We start from the raw sequence: 19,823 nt of genomic DNA on the forward strand, positions 1-19,823 counted from the left end.
TTTTGCTAATATTGTTCATTGTAAACCTAATAATCATTTATTTTGTTACTTGGCGGTTACCTTGTTAGCATGCTGGGTTTTTATGCCAGTATTTTAACTAATGTGATATATTTACAACTAAAATATATAAATTATGTTTCTTTGTAAGTTCTTGAAGCATTTTAACTCTCCTACCTATACCAAGATTCATACTACGTTTCAGTACAGCTTCTGCTCTTCACCTCTCAAACCATTTTAACATTCTTTTTCAAATTTCAAATAATTTCTACATTTTCACTTGTATTTCAGTTCAGCTTTTCAACATTCAAACAGCTTCAACAATCAAACCATTTCAGCATTTCAACAATTTCAACATTCAAACCATTTCTACACTCACCTTACAGCCATTAGCATTTCAGTTCAGCGTCAGCTCTTCAACATTAAAACAATTTCAACATTCAAATTATTAGATTCATACTACATTCTATCAGCATTTCAGTTCAACTTCAGCATTGGAGCATTCACACGTAATTCCTTCATGAATTGCCTCATCTAGTTATGTATTCATAATGGTCCTTCACAATGATTATTCTATTGGTCCTATGCAATATTCACTGTATATTTCTATTGATCCTATAACATGATTATTATGTATTTCTATTAGTCCTATACAATGATTATTAGTATGCAAAGTGTGAGCAGTGTTTTTGTTCCAACAGCTTCCAGGAAAGCACAGCTGCAGAAAAGATGTGGATTGTCAGGGAGGGGAGTACAAACGTACAGGACACGGTAAATCCTGACTGTGTGCTATGGATTTATAATTGTCTTACAGTATGTTTACATGCAGAAATAAAGTTGATCTTTAGTTTATTTGACTTGGATTCAGTCCAAAACCTGATCACACTTCTCACACATTGATGATGTTTGTGAAATGGGCTTTGGCTCTTCATAAAAAAACAAACACAATGACTCAGAATACTTGAACATTTTATGTCCTTGCCAGCAAACCATGTTTGCGTCTGTCTTGTCTTGTTTCACTTCAATGTGCACGCAAACCTGCGTTCAGCTGGTGAACATGTCCACATTAAGTGAATATTACATGACATTACAATTACTGTTAGTATTACTGAAGTATTAAGACAAATAATATGTCCACAATATGTAAAATATTACTTTATATTACATTACTGTTGATATTACTGAAACATCCATTTTCCATCCATTTTCTACCGCTTATTCCCTTTCGGAGTCGCGGAGGGCGCTGGCGCCTATCTCAGCTACAATCGGGCGGAAGGCAGGGTACACCCTGGACAAGTCGCCACCTCATCGCAGGGCCAACACAGATGGACAGACAACATTCACACTCACATTCACACACTAGGGCCAATTTAGTGTTGCCAATCAACCTATCCCCAGGTGCATGTCTTACTGAAACATTAAAACAAAAATCAGCATAGCCATTAAAGTTAAAAGTTAAAGTACCAATGATTGTCACACACACACTAGGCGTGGCAAAATTATTCTCTGCATTTGACCCATCACCCTTGATCACCCCCTGGGAGGTGAGAGGAGCACTGAGCAGCAGCGAGCAGCAGCGGTGGCCACGCTCGGGAATCCTTTTTGGTGATTTAACCCCCAATTTCAACCCTTGATGCTGAGTGCCAAGCAGGGAGGTAATGGGTCCCATTTTTATAGTATTTGGTATGACTCGGCCAGGATTTGAACTCACAACCTACCGAAATTCAGGGCGGACACTCTAACCCAGGGGTGTCAAACTCAAATAAAGAGTGGGCCAAAATTCTAAACTGAACAAAGCCGCGGGCCAAAGTTGAACAACTTAACCTTTTAATAGGGACCCAAACAAGTTTTGCATTGAAAATTGAACATATAGTGACATGCAAAATCAAGGTTTGTTGGTAGCGGGGGTGTATATTGTAGTGTCCCGGAAGAGTTAGTGCTGCAAGGGGTTCTGGGTATTTGTTCTGTTGTGTTGATGTTGTGTTACAGTGCGGATGTTCTCCCGAAATGTGTTTGTCATTCTTGTTTGGTGTGGGTTCACAGTGTGGTGCATATTTGTAACAGTGTTAACGTTGTTTACAAAGCCACACTCAGTGTGACCTGTATGACTGTTGACCAAGTATGCCTTGCATTCACTTGTGTGTGTGTGTAGAATCCGCATATATCACGTGACTGGGCCGGAACGCTGATTGTATGGCGGAAAAGCGGACATGACAACAGGTTGTAGAGGACACTAAAAGCAGTACCTTTAAGGCACGCCGCCGATATTGTTGTCCGAGTGGAAATCGGGAGAAATTCGGGAGAATGGTTGCGCCGGTAGATTTTCGGGGGGGGGGGAATCCCTAGGGTTGGCAAGTATTAGAATTATCGGTGAATGCACCGCCACTGTATAATACCGGCGGGCCAGCTCTAATGTTAATTGAATATTGTCTCAAGGGCCAAAATAAATTACAAGGGGAGCCAAATTTGGCCTGCGGGCCAGAGTTTGACACCCATGCTCTAACCACTTGGCCACTGAGTAGGTTTAGAGACTTAATATGTCTTAATATGTGCCAATATTGCGCCGAACATCAGTTAAAACAAGTTGTAAGGATCTGTAATGCCTTGTGTGAATTCACAGGTCAACCGGAAAAGCAATTCAGTTACCCGCACTAAAATGTAATAAGGACGACCCCAGTGTACGGGAGGCATAAGGCCAGCTCCTCCACATCTGCCGCACTTTCGTTTCGGCTTGTTGTCATCTGTTTTCCCCCTCTGCAGTGGTCCGAGCTTCTAGTTTGCATGGTATGTTAGCAAAGAGAAGGACTCCAGCATAGCTGGGTCAAAGAGCCCAAAACTGCTGCACTATTTCAGCTTTATTAAAGTTGCCTGATCATAAAAAAAAGGTGGGGAAATTAAGTAAAAGCACAAGGTTAACTCGGAGACCTTTGCGTTTTTTTTAATAATATTAACGTTTTTATTTATTTAAAAGTGCTATAAACTTTATATGAAGTCTGCTGTTGTTAAAGCAAATTTTATTTTAATGTGTCAATAAAATCGATGAACAAGCTTTTAAAACAATGTTAGATCAATTATGTATCTTCGGGAAGGCGAACTAGCCGAGCACATATTGATTTTTTTTAATCTTAGTAATATGAAATATATAAATCGATCTATCTATATATCAATCAACCGTTACTCCCATAATGTGTGTGTGTGTGTGTGTGTGTGTGTGTGTGTGTGTATATATATATATATATACACACACACACACATCTATATATACATATGCATATATCTATATATTCACGCACACATTTATATATACACACATTTATATGTACATACATATACATATACATATATATGTATATGTATATATAAATGTGTGTGTATATAAACAAATTGGAATTGGGGGTTAAATCACCAAAAATGATTCCCGGGCGCGGCACCGCTGCTGCCCACTGCTCCCCTCACCTCCCAGGGGGTGATCTAGGGTGATGGGTCAAATGCAGGGAATAATTTCGCCACATCTAGTGTGTGTGTGATAATCATTGGTACTTTAACTTTTAACTTTAAACCCCGTTTCCGTATGAGTTGGGAAATTGTGTTAGATGTAAATATAAACGGAATACAATGATTTGCAAATCATTTTCAATCTTATATTCAATTGAATGCACTACAAAGACAAGATATTTGATGTTCAATCTCATAAAATGTATCTCATTTTTTTAAAATAATAATTAACTTAGATTTTCATGGCTGCAACATGTGCCAAAGTAGTTGGGAAAGGGAATGTTCACCACTGTGTTACATCATCTTTTCTTTTAATAACACTCAATAAACATTTGGGAACTGAGGAAACTAATTGTTGAAGCTTTGAAAGTGGAAATCTTTCGCATTCTTGGTTTATGTAGAGCTTCAGTCGTTCAACAGTCGGGGGTACCGCTGTCGTATTTTGTTGACAGATTTGCAAATCTTTGTATTCTGTTTATATTTACATCTAATACAATTACCAAACTCATTTGGAAACGGGGTTTGTATATGTATATATACACACACACACACACTTATTTATACAAATTCCGTTTCCATATGAATTGGGAAATTGTGTTAGATGTAAATATAAACGGAATACAATGATTTGCAAATCTTTTCAACCCATATTCAGTTGAATATGCTACAAAGACAATATATTTGATGTTCAAACTGATAAGCATTTTTTTTTTTTGCAAATAATCATTAACTTTAGAATTTGATGCCAGCAACACGTGACAAAGAAGTTGGGAAAGGTGGCAATAAATACTGATAAAGTTGAGGAATGCTCACCAAATACTTATTTGGAACATCCCACAGGTGTGCAGGCTAATTGGGAACAGGTGGGTGCCATGATTGGGTGTAAAAACAGCTTTCACAAGAAAGGATGGGCGAGGTACACCCCTTTGTCCACAACTGCGTTAGCACATAGTCAACCAGTTTAAGAACAACATTTCTCAAAGTGCAATTGCAAGAAATTTAGAGATTTTGACATCTACGGTCCATAATAATCATCAAAAGGTTCAGAGAATCTGGAGAAATCACTCCACGTAAGCGGCATGGCCGGAAACCAACATTGAATGACTGTGACCTTCGATCCCTCAGATGGCACTGTATCAAAAACCGACATCAATCTCTAAAGGATATCACCACATGGGCTCAGGAACACTTCAGAATACCACTGTTACTAAATACAGTTTATCACTACATCTGTAAGTGCAAGTTAAAGCTCTATTATGCAAAGTGAAAGCCATTTATCAACAACATCCATAAACGCCGCCGGCTTCTCTGGGCCTGAGATCATCTAAGATGGACTGATGCAAAGTGGAAAAGTGTTCTGTGGTCTGACGAGTCCATATTTGAAATAGTTTTTGGAAATATTCGACATCGTGTCATCCAGACAAAAGGGGAAGCAGACCATCCAGACTGTTATCGACGCAAACTTCAAAAGCCAGCATCTGTGATGGTATGGTAGTGCATTAGTGCCCAAGGCATGGGTAACTTACACATCTGTAAGGTACATACAGGATTTGGAACAACATATGCTGCCATCTAAGCGCCGTCTTTTTCATGGATGCCCCTGCTAATTTCAACAAGACAATGCCAAGCCCCATTCAGCACGTGTTACAACAGCGTGGCTTCATAGAAAAAGAGTGCGGGTACTTTCCTGGCCCGCCTGCAGTCCAGACCTGTCCCCCATCGAAAATGTGTGGCGCATTATGAAGCGTAAAATACAACAGCGGAGACACCGGACTGTTGAACGACTGAACCTCTACATAAAACATAAAAGAATTCCACTTTCAAAGCTTCAACAATTAGTTTCCTCAGTTCCCAAACGTTTATTGAGTGTTGTTAAAAGAAAAGATGATATAACACAGTGGTGAACATGCCCTTTCCCAACTGCTTTGGCACGTGTTGCAGCCATAAAATTCTAAGTTATTATTTACACAAAAAAAAAAAAAATAAGGTTTATGAGTTTGAACATCAAATATCCTGTCTTTGTAGTGCATTCAATTGAATATGGGTTTGAAAGGATTTGCAAATAATTGTATTCCGTTTATATTTACATCTAACACAATTTCCCAAGTCATATGGAAACGGGGTTTGTAAAACTGTACGACAATTTGCTTACAAATTGGTGACCCTTGCCCCATCCTTGTTTGTGAATTACTTTGTATTTCATGGAAGCTGTATTTCCCAACTTCTTTGTCACGTGTTGCTGGCATCAAATTCTAAAGTTAATGATTATTTGCGAAAAAAAAAGTTTGAACATCAAATATGTTGTCTTTGTAGCATATTCAACTGAATATGGGTTGAAAATGATTTGCAAATCATTGTATTTCCTTTATATTTAAATCTAAAACAATTTCCCGACTCATATGGAAATGGGGTTTTTATGTAGATATAAGTATGCACACATTTATAGATACGTATACTCTCTCTCTCTCTCTCTCTCTCTCTCTCTCTATATATATATATATATATATATATATATATATATGTAGGTGTGGGAAAAATCACAAGACTACTTCATCTCTACAGAACTGTTTCATGAGGGGTTCCCTCAATCATCAGGAGATTTAAAAAAAATTTTTTTTTTTATATATATATATATATATCCATCCATCCATTTTCTACCGCTTGTCCCGTTCGGGGTATATATACATATATATATATATATATATATATATATATATATATATATATATATATATATATATATATATATATAATAATATATATATATATATATATATATATATAATATACCCCCGAACGTGTGCATACATATATATATATACAAACCCCGTTTGTATATATATATATATATATATATATATATATATATATATATATGTATGTATGTATATATACCCCGAACGAGACAAGCGGTAGGGAATGGATGGATGGATATAAATATATATATATATATATATATATATGTAAACATTTATAGGTACGTATACACATTATATATATATATACATGCACACACACACACACAAATGTGTGCATAAATGCTTATGTAATGTTATTGTTTTAAAGGGCGTATGACGGGTGTGTGTAACAAAACCACAAAAACCTGTGAGGTTCTGGCTTGGTGTCCAGTTGAGAACGACAATAAAATACCAGAGTAAGTGGAAAGTGTTTGTGGAATACTTTCTACAATCTGCTTGAAATACATACAACTAATGCTCATGTCTGTTTTTTTACATGCAGTCCTCCCTTGTTGTTGTCTGCAGAGAATTATACGCTCTTCATCAAGAACTCTGTGACGTTCCCGTCATATGGCATAACAAGGTGACAAGGATGATCCAATCAAGTACAATGAGTTATTATGATAAAAAACATATGTATTACAACTATCATCTAGCTATCTACACTTAACAAAGATATAAATTGCAACACTTTTGTTTTTGCTCCCATTTTTAGCGAGTTGAACTAAAAGATCTAAAACTTGTATTATATACACAAAAGACCTATTCCTCTCAAATTCTGTTCACAAATCTGTCTAAATCTGTGCTACTGAGCATTTCTTCTTTGCCAAGATAATCCACCTTACCTCAGGGGTGAGTCATATCATGACGCTAATTAAACAGCATGATAATTGCACAGGTGTGCCTTAGGTTGCCCACAATGAAAGACCACTCTGTGTCACGTGAAGGTGGTGATGAACACCAAGATGCAGAGATGGCAGGCTTGATACAGGAAAACATGATTTAATGTTCAAAAAATGCAGGAAAAACACAAACCAGGAACAGGATGTCCCCATCCAGCAGGTGCATCTCCATGATCTTCTGAGATCAGCCACCCGGACAGCTGCTGCAACAACTGGTTGGCATAACTAAATAATTTCTGCACAAACTGCAAGAGAAACCGTCTCAGGGAAGCTAATCTGCATGCTCGTCATTCTCACTGGGGTCTCGATCTGACAGCAGTTTGTCGTAACTGTCTTGAGTGGGCAAATGCTCACATTCCATGGCGTCTGGCACATTGGAGAGGTGTTCTCCTTACTAATGAATCCCGGTTTTCACTGTTCAGGGCAGATGGCAAAAGACAGCGTGTTTGGCGTTATGTGAAAGACCAGTTTGCTCATGTCAATGTTGTGAATTGAGTGGTCCATAGTGGGCGCGGGGTTATGGTATTGGCAGGCGTATGTTTTGGACAAAAAAATGAAAGTACATTTTTATCGATGGCATTTATAATGCACAGAGATACCATGACGAAATCCTGAGACCCATTGTTGTGCCATTCACCTCATCTTCCAGCATGGCAATGCTACTGCAGCGCTGTCACTGTTGGAAAGACTGTGCACACCTAATGTGTAAATTCTGACAGTGTCGCTTCGTCCATTTCATTTACCCCCGGGAGTTTCCACAAATATTTCTAACGACTGTGTACATTCACCCCAAAGCAAACCCTACCACAGCCACAAGTACTGTAGCTTGAAGCATCTAATTTTTTACTGGGTGAATTTAATCATGTGTCCCTAAGGAATTCACTGTCTGTTTTTTATCAATATGTAACTTGTCCAACCAGACAGAACAAGTCATTAGATCTCTGTTATGGCACAGTAAAAGGTGCCTCTAAATCCATCCCCTTGCCTCCCTGATGGTCTACAGATCATAACTCCTCCCAACATATAAAACGGTACTAAAGAAAGAAAACAATATCGACCAAAGAAGTACAAATATGTTAGGATTCCACTGCTAGTCTGCAGGGTTGTTTTGACTGCACCATGTGGGACGTGATCTCTGATTCTTGTAAGGACGTTGATGAACTCTGATGTCACCTGCTCTTATATTTCCTTCTGCAAGAACATGATCATCACAACCAAGACTCTTAGGATTTATCCCAATAATAAACCATGGATGTCTAAATCAGTTAAATCCAATTTGAAAGGGGTACTGCACTTTTTTTTTGGGGGGGGGGGGGGGGGGGGGGTTTGCATATCGTTCACAATCATTATGAGAGACAATAACACACATGCCTTTTTTTTTTTTTTTACAATTTTAAAAGATGATATAAAACGCTTGAAAGATGCGGCTAATGGCAGTCACCGTTGTAGCCTTCAAAGCCATCTAAAACAACTTTAAAACCCTCCAGCAACATTTTATATACACACTGCAAGTCTATTTATAATCTTGTAAAAGACACGTTCAAAACAATATGTATTGTATTCAATATTTACCATATTTTGATAATTGTAATCATTTCCGCGACTGGTTTATTCCGCGCATTGTTTTTTGTTTTCTAAGCAGCGCACATCTGACTTCTGGTAACATTTGTGTTTCTACTTCTGGAATCAAACACCAGTGTGTTTTCTATTTATAGCAGACTGGTAACAGACAACAAAGAAGAATTTTTTTGGACAAATGAAGATTTACAATTGTATACTTTTGCACCTAAATATACTGCTGCTTATAGAAGCAAGCACTAATGAAGACTGAGACGCTGAAGCAGACGGAAGCCGAAGGGGGGGATGAAAGCAATTTTGACGCTATATATGGAACTTGGAGCCATGGTATTTTAACATAAATGGATTGCTCACCCAAAATCAATAGGAAACGTCCCCGGCCAGCTGAACCGGACAAAAACTGTCCATCGAGTGAGTCACTTTAATATCGATTATGATACACATACACCATGCGTGCTATGACAACTACAGTACACCCACTGGCTGGCTAGCTCAGCCGTGTACAAAAAATACATGAAATGCGGGCAAATACTTCACAGATACTTTAATATGATCGTTCATGTTTTTCAGTCAGTACAATTTGGTGTCATGTCACAGTGTTGTTGCAGAAGCTCGCTTATCTCTTGCCGTAGTTAGCTTTTAGAGCTAAAACCGTAGCACGCCGATGTGTTACTATGATAGAAAAATAGTTCCTCAGTGTTTGCTCTTACAGTAACAATGTCGCTACAGCTTGGTTATTATATGGGTTACGGAATGTGAATGAAGTATTGTTGACGGTTTATGAATGCATTTTTAAGTGATTTAGAGGTGCAATTGATTGCTCCCATTAGCTCCATTGCGAGCCACCTAGAACGAGCCAGTTTTTACATGGTAGAGCGGGGAAAAAACTTTTTGTCTTCTTGTCTCTCATAATGATTGTGAACGATAGGCAAAAAATAAAGTTCCCCTTTTAGAGAAACAAAGTAGCATTTAGTCAGAAAGAAGCATTTTATATGGAGGCAGCAAAAAAGGAACTGAAAGTTGAAATATTAAAGGCTAAACAAAATTATTGGCAGCATGGTGGAACAGGGTTTAGTACGTGTCTTGGGTTCGATCCCCAGGCTCGGGGTCTTTGTTTGTGGAGTTTGCATGTTCTCCCCGTGACTGTGTGGTTTGCCTCTGGGTATTCCAGCTTCCTTCCACCTTCAAAGACATGCACCTGGGGATAGATTGATTTGGCCGCCCCCAACTCGGCTCCTCAGACCATCCATCTGTGATGCTAATTCCTGCATACAAGCCCCTGCTGGTCAGGAAGCAAGCTAAGTGAAGCAGATGAGGACCTGGCCAGAGGGAGCAATGGAAGCATTACAAGACTGTTTCGAAAGAACAGACTGGGATACGTTCAAGGCAGCCGCCACCGACAATCATCACACGTGTGGAGGAGTATGCACAGTCTGTGTCTGCATACATTCAGAAGTGCATGGAGGATGTTAGTGTGATCAAGAACATCCCCACACCGGCCAACAAGAAACCCTGAATGAACAGTGAGGTACGTGCAATGCTGAAGGCTCGGAACAAAGCGTTTAAGTCGGTCGACATAGTAGCACTAAAAACAGCCTAAGCTAATCTGAACTGTGCCATTAGGGTTGTAAAGCGTGCTCAGATCGCAAAAAGCCGCTGCCTGAGCAGGGCTTAGAAAATCTGTAGAGACTCCTCCCACCTCCACCAAGGACTGTTTTCACTGCTGGGCTTTAGAACGAGGTTCCGCAGCCTCCGAAGCAGAACCTGGAGGTTCTGTAACAGCTTCTTCCCTCAGGCCTCTTGAACCCATCATAATAATCCCTTCAATTCCCCCCAAAAAATGGATTAACTCGCCGGAATATAAAGACAATATAACATACATCCATAAATGTGGATGCATATGCAAAAGTTATCATGAGACTTCATAGCGGAAATTAGACCAGCCATAGTCGTGTTATTGAATTTGTCAGCTGGTGTAAGGAATCCTTTATACAGCTGAAAAGCTTGAAGACAAATGACATTATTAGTGTTTTTAGAACCCACACCAATGCCATATCTATCACAGTCATCAAAGCTCAGCCTGTAGACTGCTACAAATACCTTGACATGGTCACAGACTCAAAGGTGACCTTCGAGATGAACTGCGAGGCTGTGTGTAAAAAGGGACAACAACGTCTTCACTGCCTGAGAACCAGGCCGTGCCCTAAACACCTCCCCAGGGAGGTGTCCGAGGGGCATCCGTACCAGATGCAAGAACCACCTTATCTGGCTCCTCTCGATGTAGAGGAGCAGCGGCTTTAATATGAGCTCCTCCTGGATGAGAGAGCTTCTCACCGTATCTCTAAGGGAGAGCTCCGCCAACCAACGGAGGAAACTCATTTCAGCCGCTTGTACCAGTGATATTGTCCTTTCGGTCATAACCCAAAGCTCATAACTATAGGTGAGGACAGGAATTTAGTTTGACCGGTCAATTGAGAGCTTTGCCTACCGGCTCAGCTCCCATTTTTACCATAATGGATCTATACAGTGTCCGCATTACTGAAGACGCTGCATCAATCCACCCGTCCTTTTCACAATCCACCCGTCGTTTTCACAATCCTCTCTTCCCCACTCGTGAACAAGACTCTGGGATACTTGAAGTCCTCCACTTAAGGCAAGATCTCTTCCTCAACCCGGGGATGGCATTCCTCCCTTTTCTGGGTGAGAACCATAGACTCGGACTTGGAGCCAAAATGACCTGATAGGACTCTTTCTTCAGCTTGACGGCATCCCTCACCGCTGCTGCAGTGTGTTTTAGGATTACCGCCTCGACAGGCACCAACCACCTTTCGGCCACAGCTCCAATCAGTCGCCTCGACAATAGAGGTACGCAGCATGGTCCACTATGACTCAATATCCAGCACCTCCCTAGTAACACATGTTCTTCCGGAGGTAGGAATTGAAACTCTCTCTGACAGGAGACTCTGCTGGATGTTCCCAGCGACCCTCACAATGCGCTTGGTCCTGCCAGTTCTGTGCGGCATCCTCCCCCACCATCGGAGCCAACTCACTGCCAGGTGGTGATCGGTAGAAAGCTCCGTCCCTCTCTTCACCCCAGTGTCCAAAACATGAGACCGCAAATCCAATGACACAACTACAAAGTCGATCATGGAACTGCGGCCTAGAGTGTCTCGGCGCCATGTACACTTATGGAAACCATTATGTTAGAACATTGTGTTTGTTATGGCCAATCTGTGACAAGCACAAAAGTCCAATAATAAAACACCACTCGGGTTCAGATCCGGGCGGCCGTTCTTCTCAATTATACCTCTTCAGGTTTCACTTGTCATTGGCAACATAAACTATGTTACCCAGCAGAACAAGGGAATCACGTGAGGGAGCACTCTCCAGTACTCCCTATAGGGAATCAAAAATGGGTGGGTACTTTGAGCGGCTGTTTGGTGCGTAAGCACAAACAACAGTCAGCACCCATTTCCCCCACCCAATTGTGAAAGGAAGCTACCTTCTTGTCTACTGGGTTAAAGTCCAACGTGCGGTCTTTGAGTCGGGGGGAAACAAGGATTATTGCCTCCCTAGCCCGTCACCTCTCACTGTGTTCAACGCCAGAGTGGAAGAGAGTCTAGCCCCTCTCGAAAAAACTGGTTACAGAGCCCTTGCTGTGCATTGAAGTGAGTCCGGCTATATCCAGCCGGAACTTCTCCACCCCGTGCAACAACTCAAGCTCCTTCCCCCCCAGCGAGTTGACAGTCCACATACCAAGAGCTAGCTTATGTAGCCGAGGATAGGACCGTCAAGTGCACTGCCTTTGGCTGCTGCCATGCTCACGTTGCCCTCGACCTCTATGGGCCATCCTGTGACTGGTGAGCCCATTGTAGGGGGGACCCACGTTGCCTCGTTGGGCTGTGACCGGGCGGGCCCCATGGGGACAGGCCTGGCGACGAGGTGCTCGCCATCATTTCCCACCTCTGGGCCCGGCTCCAAAGGGGAGCCCCGGTGCCCCGGGTCAAGGCGAGGGAAATCTAAGTCCTTGTTTATTATTTTCCAATAAGGTCTTCGAGCTTCTCCTTGTCTGATCCCTCACCTAGGACCTGTTTTGGGAGACTCTACCAGGGGGCATAGAAGCCCCCGGACAACATAGCTCCTAGAATCATTGAGACAGGCAAACTCCTCTACCACAATAAGCTGGCAGCTCAGAATGGAGGAAGCGCAAGGCGAGTTCTATTATTCATCACTGCACCCATCACCCTTCACGCAGTGAATTCCAGCTCCTTCGCTACGGTCGGCGATTCGTTGTTCCGCTTTGTAGGACGAAACGGTTTAAGAATATTGTCATCACCCTCTTAAAAAAGGCCATCCCATGGTGATTTCATTTATTTATTGTACCATGGTAATTTTATCATGATTATTTTATGGGTTTATTAGGTAATATATTGTATTGTTCTATGGTGTACCTGTATACTGGTGATCGTTTGTGGGTTATAATGATTTTTATGTTTTATATGAATGTGTGTTTGTTTCATTCTTGATGCTGAATTACAAATGTCTGCAGAAACCTTGACTTTGACCTTGTGCAAGGATTATGCTGTTTAATCAGCATCATGATATGCCACACTGTTAGGCTTAATGGACTGTCTTGGCAAAGAATAAGTGTTCACTAACACAGATTTAGACAGATATGTGACCAATGTTTGAGAGGAATTGGTCTTTTGTGTATATAGTAAAGGTTTTAGATCTTTGAGTTCAATTCATGAACAATGGGAGCAAAAACAAAATTGTTGTGTTTATATTTTTGTTCAGTATACTGTATCTATTTAGATAGCTATATGTGCCGCAATAATTTACAAACCCTGTTTCCATATGAGTTGGGAAATTGTGTTAGATGTAAATATAAATGGAGTACCCGTACTCTTTTACTATGAAGCCACGCTGTTGTAACAAGTGACTTGGTATTGTCTTGCAGAAATAAGCAAGGGCGTCCATTATAACGTTGCTTGGATGGCAACATATGTTGCTCCAAAACCTGTATGTGCCTTTCAGCATTAATGGTGCCTTTACAGATGCGTAAGTTACCCATGCCATGGGCATTAATACGCCCCCATACCATCACAGATGCTGGCTTTTCAGCTTTGCACCTAGAGCAGTCCTGATGGTTCTTTTCTTCTTTGGTTCAGATGACACGACGTCCATCGTTTCCAAAAAACTATTTCAAATGTGGACTCGTCAGACCACAGAACACTTTTCCACTTTGCATCAGTCCATCTTAGCTGAGCTCGGGCCGGCGGCGTTTCAGGGTGTCGTTGATAAATGGCTTTGGCTTTGCATAGTAGTTTTAATTTGTAGCGACAAACTGTAGTTACTAACAGTGGTTTTCTGAAGTGTTCCTGAGCCCTTGTAGTGATACCTTTTACACACTGATGTCGCTTTTTGATGCAGTACCGCCTGAGGGAATGAAAGTCCGTTATATCATCACTTATGTTCAGTGATTTCTCCAGATTTTCTGAACCTTTTGATAGTATTACGGACCGTAGATGGTGAAATTCCTAAATTCCTTGTAATAGACCGTTGAGAAATGTTGTTCTTAAACTGCTTGACACATTGCTCACACATTTGTTCACAAAATGGTGACCTTCGCTCCGTCCTTGTTTTTGAATGACTGAGCATTTCACGAAAACTGTTTTTATACCCAATCATGGCACCCACCTGTTCCTAATTAGCCTGCAGACCTGTGGGATGTTCCAAAAGTGTTTGATGAGAATTCCTCAACTTTATCAGTATTTATTGCCACCTTTCCCAACTTTTTTGTCACGTGTTGCTGTCATCAAATTCTAATGTTAATGATTATTTGCAGGGAAAAAAAAGTTTATCAGTTTGAACATCAATATGTTGTCTTTGTAGCATATTCAACTGAATATGGGTTGAAAAGGATTTGCAAATCATTGTGTTAAATGATAAATGGGTTGTACTTGTATAGCGCTTTTCTACCTTCAAGGTACTCAAAGCGCTTTGACACTACTTCCACATTTACCCATTCACACACACATTCACACACTGATGGAGGGAGCTGCCATGCAAGGCGCCAACCAGCAACCATCAGGAGCAAGGGTGAAGTGTCTTGCTCAGGACACAACGGACGTGACGAGGTTGGTTCTAGGTGGGATTTGAACCAGTGACCCTCGGGTTGCGCACGGCCACTCTCCCACTGCGCCACGCCGTTCCGTTTATATTTACATCCAACACAATTTCCCAACTCATATGGAAACAGGATTTGTATATTCATCTAATGTATAGTTTGCAGTCTACAATTGTATTATTACTGTTATTTTTGTTAGTATTTATTTATCAAGCCTTATTTTGTTTTTAAAGGAAACATTTTGAAAGCAGCTCTTGGATGGAATTGTATCAATGATCATATTTTGCATTGTGAGCAATGTTCTGCACCTAAAGTGTGTGGAAAAAAACAAACTGAATTCAACCAGAAACTCAGGCATGAAATTACTCATCACAGTACACGTTTGTGTTTGCAGGAGTAACATTGTGGAGCACATTGACATTGATTACATAAAGAAATGTCTTCATGATTCAAAGACAGATCCTTTCTGTCCAATTTTCAAACTGGGAGACATCATCAGAGAGTCTGGTTTAAATTTTCACACTATAGCTAAAATGGTGAGTTTCAAACTAAGTATGCTAAATGCTCACATCATTTTCAATAGGTTTGAATACCTTTCATATATCACAATGTATAAATACCACTTGACATACACCAATGTAACAGATGTCATATAGAACATACAACAATGTAACGTCATATCTCATGTACAACAACATATAGATGTCATATCACCGACAACAGGAAAATTGATGTCATATATCCCATGCATGCAACATATCATATATCACATACAACAGCATATAGATATCATACATCACATACAACAACGTATAGATGTCGTATCACAAACCACAGCCGAGTGGAACAAGAGGACAACATCATGCTCGGTTAGCATATTTCAATGAAAAGGAAAGTGACAAATCTTAAAGATCATCGACATACAGTTTGCAAAACACCATACATTTTAAAATGTATGTGAAGCCTGTTTTTGTGGTGGGCATTTACACGGGGCAGGTTAATCTAGCAATGAGCAGGTCAGAGGCATGGCCATAACTACCATTGAGGATACCAAGGTCATGTCCTTGGTAGTTAAGTGACAGATGATGATATGACTGACTGCAAATATACTTTGTGTAGGACTTTGTGTGCCCTGTACATTACCATCCTCTCTCAATATAAACATTTAGGTCATGTACACCCCGCTGCAACTCCTGGCATTGAAGTCCACTTTTATTTTAAACATTATTTAATCCATAATGTGCTGTCAACGTAAGGTTAACATTAAATCATACTGACGTAACAAATGTTGGGTTGACTTGAATAAAATTGATGTAAAACGCTGTTGGGAGTATACCGTTGTCAGGTCAGTCAGGTGCCCCATGCCTTAAAGCCAGAACACGCGCTGTGTGTTGGAAGAGCGATTGTCGTACCCACTTTCTGTCAAACTGTCAAAATAATGACGTAATTTAAATGTAACACAAAAAAAATATTTAAAAAAATAAAGTCCTGCCCTCTGATTTCCATGTCAGTTGTTTTGAAAATATGAATCCATATATTTAATATAATTATTTATATTAATCTGACAGGACATAGGGAAGTTATGCCAACTATAGTCACTGTTTGTTTTTGAGTGTAGACTTGAAGAGTCTCGCGTCTCGAGTTAGGGTTTAAGCGGTTTGCACAGGATGGTGAGGTGTACCTCCCTGTCTATAATAATTGTTTTTTTCATAAAGTTCCAAGTATGTACACTAACAAATAGTTTTTTGATGATGTTGTGTTCAGTTTCTTCAGATGTGACAGACTGAAAAACATTGTATGGAGCGTTTTGGTTTGTTCAACATTGAAAGCAATATAAAAATATTTTTTGGATTTATTTATTGACTAAAAAAGTGTTAGGTTTGGGAAAAATCATGTTTATTACATGGGAAAAAAGTTAGGTTTAGGGGTTAGGTTTTAACAAATGTGTAAAGATGAAAAAGAACTAAAACTTCCTATTCTTGGTGCACTCCAGTCTGTAAAATTTACAAAGTTTAGGCTATTTGTGATACGAAGTTATACAGCACTTACTGATCATAATTGTGGCAAAGGATAAACTGTCATCACAATATCAAATTAAATATGACAAAACAAAACAAACTTAAAATCTGCTAAAAACTCAATTAATTTAAACACAGTGACCTCTTAAATGAAAATATAAAACTTAGCAACTAGAAAACATAAAAAGAAAGAATGTAAAAACATTAATTATCATGATCTGATGACAATGAGACCCCGCATGAATACAGATTGTTTTGGTTTTATTTCAATTATTGTTTGTAATGCTGTTAACTCTGCCATAATGTTTGCTGGTATCGAGTTTTGTATGCAGTATCTCACAACATCGGCAAACCGTGCATACATCGTGAATAAATAACCCACGTTAAAATTTTCACCATCCCGATCCATCCATTTTTTCTACCGCTTGTCCCTCTCGGAGTCACGGAAGGTGCTGTAGCCTATCCCAGCTGCATTCGGGCAGAAGGGGGTACGCCCTGGAAACGTCGCCACCTCATCGCAGGGCCAACACAGATAGACAACAATTAACATTTCCGCACGATGGCCAATTTAGTGTTGCCAATCAATCTATCCCCCAGGTGCATGTCTTTGGAGATGGAAGGAGGGAACTCATAACCTTGACTCTCTCCAGATCCCTGTAGTCCGCTGAGCGCCACACAAGGATCTGAGAGTTCTCAATAGGAGATATATTTCAGAAGGCGGGGCGTTGTAAAAAAAATCATTGTATGTGATTGGATAAACCACTTGTCCCTTTTCTTGAATGTGTTACTTCAACCACTCACATCGAAATCAACCCGTAACGCTGATGAGAGCGGCACTGGGAAATCCAAACCCGGTCGGATGAAGAGCCAAAACCTCCTTGCCACCAAAAAATGCCTTCAAAACCGTTCTCTGTTCATCTTTTAAATAATTAATATTCGATTGATTTGACAAAACAGTTGCAATAGCAGAATCAATGTCAGCACACGACTGCTCGCCGCCATTGTTGTTTGAATCAAACAGTCACTTCAGTGCTACGTCACTTCTATAAAATCCCGCCCGGCGATCCTGATTGGTACATTATTTTTTCCTATCTTGAAGGAGTTTGCAATGCCTTCGAGCCCAGACCATTGTGTAGAGCTCAGCGAATTACTAGGGTCTGGAGAGTGTCAGGTTAGGCAACCTAAGCAGTCACGGAGAAATCATGTAAACTCCACACAGAAAGACCCCGAGGATCATACTCAGGACCTTCTTATTGTGAAGCACATGCACTAGCTCCTGTTCCACCGTGCTCCCCCATCCCAATCCATAAAAACATTTTTAAAAACTGTATGTCAGACAGTGTTGTTTTAGACATGTGAACAACATTTAAGAACATCAATTCCCACGGAACATCAGTCAGTCGAGACAAAGTTCTGGCCTTTTGCGTAAATGTCACCATGTTTTTATCACGACCAGAATATGACTCTGAATACAGATGCAGGATTTGGGAAACAGTTAATTATTCTCACAAGGGGAGCGGTCCAAAATCAGAGAAACAAAACAGGCTATCAAAACAGATTTGACCTGACCACTGAACTAACAAAAGTATTAACTCGAAACGCTCCGGCTATGGAGGGAAAAAGGGGCTAAGAACAAAAACTACCAAATACAACAAAAAGCGCTCCAACGGAGGCGATGCTAGGAAGCTAATCTTACCTGACAAAAGTTTACAAAAAATCTTCCGTGGAACAAAAGGTACAAAAACGTGGCAATGGCTGTAGACAAGACTGTGACAAAGGATTTCTGGAGGTACGCACAAGAAGATACGAAACACTCTGGCACAGAGTGGACATTCCATCACTGCTCTATAGTGGGTTCACTTGTGTCTGTGGCTGAGGTTGCCAAGGTAGTTAAGAAACTCCTCGGTGGCAAGACCCCTGGGGTGGATGAGAGCCGCCCGGATTTCCTTAACGCTCTGGATGCAGTGAGGCAGTCTTTTTTGTCAAGACTGCAGCATTCCGTGGACATTGGGATGGTGCCTCTGGATTGGCAGACCGGGTTAGTTGTTCCTATGTTTAAGAAGGGGGACCTGAGGATATGTTCAAACTGTTGTAGGATCACACGCCTCAGCCTTCCTGGTAAGGTTTAATAAGGTGTACTTGAGAGGGGGTTACGCCGAATAGTCCAACCTCAAATTCCAGAGGAACTGTGATTTTCGTCCTGGTCGTGAACTAGCTCTATACTCCTGGCAGTGTCCTTGAACCAGCTTATTTTGTGGACTTGGAAAAGGCGTTCAGCAGTGTCCCAAGTCCTTTGTGGAGTGTGCCAGTAATATGGGGTATCAAACCATCTGATTGTGGCGCTCTACTCATGTACGATCAATGTCAAAGATTTGTCCGCGTTACCGGCAATAATTTAGCCCCGTTTCTACTTAGGGTTAGACTCCTCATGGCTGCCCTTTGTCACCGATTTGATTTGTAACTTTTATGGACAGAATTTTCAGTTGCAGTCAGGGCTTTGAGGGGATCTGCTCAAATGGCTACGGGATTAAGTCTCTGCTTTTTGCTAATGATGTGGCTTCATCTTGCCATGATCTTCATCTCTCACTGGATCGATTCATAGCTGAGTGTGAAGGGACTGGGATAAAAATCAGCACTTCCAACTCTGAGTCCAGGGTATTTGCCCGGAAAAGTGGGATTGTCAACTCTCTTCATACATACATACATACATACATACATATATACATACATAGAGTATAAAACTGCTAACTTAGTTAATATATTTTCTAGTTGATTTGGTTCTACAACTGTGTGTAATGATGTATTTCTCCCAAAGGGGGGTGCTATCGGCATTGTAATTGACTGGACGTGCAACTTTGATGTGGCTGTGGAACACTGCAAACCAAAATATAGTTTTCATGGACTGTATGGAAACCCTAAGTACACAGACGCCATCGGAACTTCTGTTGGATACAACTTTAGGTAT

The 19,823-nt window shown here is 40.6% G+C and overlaps 1 protein-coding gene across 2 annotated transcripts in view; it reads left to right on the forward strand.

Annotated features, from left to right (window-relative positions):
- p2rx1 (purinergic receptor P2X, ligand-gated ion channel, 1) overlaps positions 1 to 19,823 on the forward strand; it is a 65,220-nt gene that overhangs the window by 33,243 nt on the left and 12,154 nt on the right. For both annotated transcript variants that reach the window (XR_009806519.1, XM_061898269.1), the window contains exons 4-8: positions 699 to 768; positions 6,559 to 6,646; positions 6,733 to 6,813; positions 15,235 to 15,376; positions 19,674 to 19,819. Coding sequence is in view for 1 of the 2 variants with exons in the window: in XM_061898269.1 (XP_061754253.1) it covers positions 699 to 768; positions 6,559 to 6,646; positions 6,733 to 6,813; positions 15,235 to 15,376; positions 19,674 to 19,819 (527 nt within the window). In the remaining variant the exon portion in view is untranslated. The remainder of the gene's footprint in view (positions 1 to 698; positions 769 to 6,558; positions 6,647 to 6,732; positions 6,814 to 15,234; positions 15,377 to 19,673; positions 19,820 to 19,823) is intronic.

This window comes from Nerophis ophidion, linkage group LG04 (genome assembly GCF_033978795.1).
Source record: "Nerophis ophidion isolate RoL-2023_Sa linkage group LG04, RoL_Noph_v1.0, whole genome shotgun sequence".
In the NCBI taxonomy this organism is placed as follows: Eukaryota; Metazoa; Chordata; class Actinopteri; order Syngnathiformes; family Syngnathidae; genus Nerophis; species Nerophis ophidion.